This window comes from Humulus lupulus, chromosome X (assembly GCF_963169125.1).
Source record: "Humulus lupulus chromosome X, drHumLupu1.1, whole genome shotgun sequence".
NCBI classification, from domain to species: Eukaryota; Viridiplantae; Streptophyta; class Magnoliopsida; order Rosales; family Cannabaceae; genus Humulus; species Humulus lupulus.
The window spans coordinates 41,022,794-41,024,226 of record NC_084802.1 but is presented as its reverse complement, the minus strand read 5'-3'; the positions used below and the strand labels follow the sequence as shown (position 1 = coordinate 41,024,226).

The following is a 1,433-nucleotide window of genomic DNA, read 5'->3' as shown; positions in this document are numbered from 1 at the left end:
ATCTTCAGACACCTTCTGGATGTCCATTTGTATCTTAAACTTATTCACGTAAGATACCAGGTCTTCTTTTCTAGTGAAGTTTGGCAGTACTGGCATTTTGAACTTGCTTGGGATTTCTTCCATAGTAATTCTGTGAATGAATGGGGTGCCCTTTCTCCGATCATATTCTATATGGGACATTTTATTCCTGACCAATTGTTGCACAACTTGATTCAGGGCATCTACTTGAGCCTGAATAACGTCTGGTATGGCAGGAGTGGTCAGAGCTAGGGGGAAGTACTCATTGTGTCTTTCCCTTCGATCTTTAAGTACGTCCCTTAAATCCTCATCCATTCGTCTTTGCTCGTTGGTACCTAGTCAGTCAAAGACGTTAGATTGTTTGGGCTGCCCCCAACGTCCTAGCTTGTTGGTCGATTATCCATTGGGGGAGGATTTCGCTATCCGTCCCTTTCCTCCGACTGTCGACCATTGTTTCTTCTACTAGAGTCTGCTTCATTATAATCATTGCGACCTATGAGTGCGCGACCTGCTGTACGCATTGTTCCCCTCTGTTCTCCCTGGTCCATCTTGGTAAACAGGTGGAAGCCTACGCTGGTTGCTGCGTCCCCTGACATTGCTCTATTGTGGGGGATCCCAGACTGCAGAGCCTGAGTCCATTTGCCTCCTGCTTCCTGAGGGACATTGTCCCTTGCCAGGAGGGTTCTGTTCTCCAGTTGTTTGACGCCTAGGGCTTATGGGACACCGCCCGTACCTATTCTGTCTATGATGCTAAGTATTATCTCGACCAGCACGAGAGGGTGGTTGCTGCTCGTTATTTCTATTAGGATTCTGGGTCTGCCTTTCTTGCTGAGCAACTGGTTGTTCCGGTCGCAATGGACTCCTTGGGTGTGGTGGATTTTGAGGACACTGGGGGTGAATTGATTGTGGATTTTGAGGAGGGTGAGAGTTTGGTGGCAGATCTGGCTGAGAGGTTGGTGCAGGTGGAACAGGCTGTCCTCGAACCAACTGAATGGCTGCCTCTAAAGCTGTTGTAGCGTCTCTCTGCCGACAATCCATGTCGGCCTGCCGTTCGTTTAGCTCTTGGCGTTGTCGGTCGATCTCCATCTGTTGCATCACCATAGTTTCAACTACATTCTCTTGGTTAGCTTTAGAGTGGCTAACTCATCTTGCAACACTCCTAAAGTTGTTCGCAAGGTTTCATCACCCATCTCCTCCTCTTCCAATTCCACCTATGGCTCGTCCTCCGCTACACCTGGTGGAGGAGGTGGATTTGGCATATATTCAGATGTCTGTCCAGCTTGACCTACTCTCCTGGAGTTATTCTCCATTGTTGTTTTGAAGTTCTAGAGTTCAACTCTCAATGAAAGCAACAAAATATTGACCATCGATTTAGTCAACAACACAAAGTTACTAAGAACGATAAGAATTAAAAA

At 47.1% G+C, this 1,433-nt stretch overlaps 1 protein-coding gene across 1 annotated transcript; it reads right to left on the bottom strand.

Moving 5' to 3' along the window:
* Positions 1–768: 768 nt before the first annotated feature.
* On the bottom strand, positions 769–1,119 carry LOC133805746 (uncharacterized). Its single transcript, XM_062243907.1, has one exon. It carries the CDS (start codon positions 1,117–1,119, stop codon positions 769–771), a length of 351 nt encoding a protein of 116 aa, XP_062099891.1.
* Between the last annotated feature and the right edge of the window lie 314 nt (positions 1,120–1,433).

What these genes read in the sequence shown, in the direction of transcription:
- LOC133805746 (XM_062243907.1), bottom strand. Translation starts at nt 1,119, where the DNA reads ATGGTGATGCAACAGATGGAGATCGACCGACAACGCCAAGAGCTAAAC.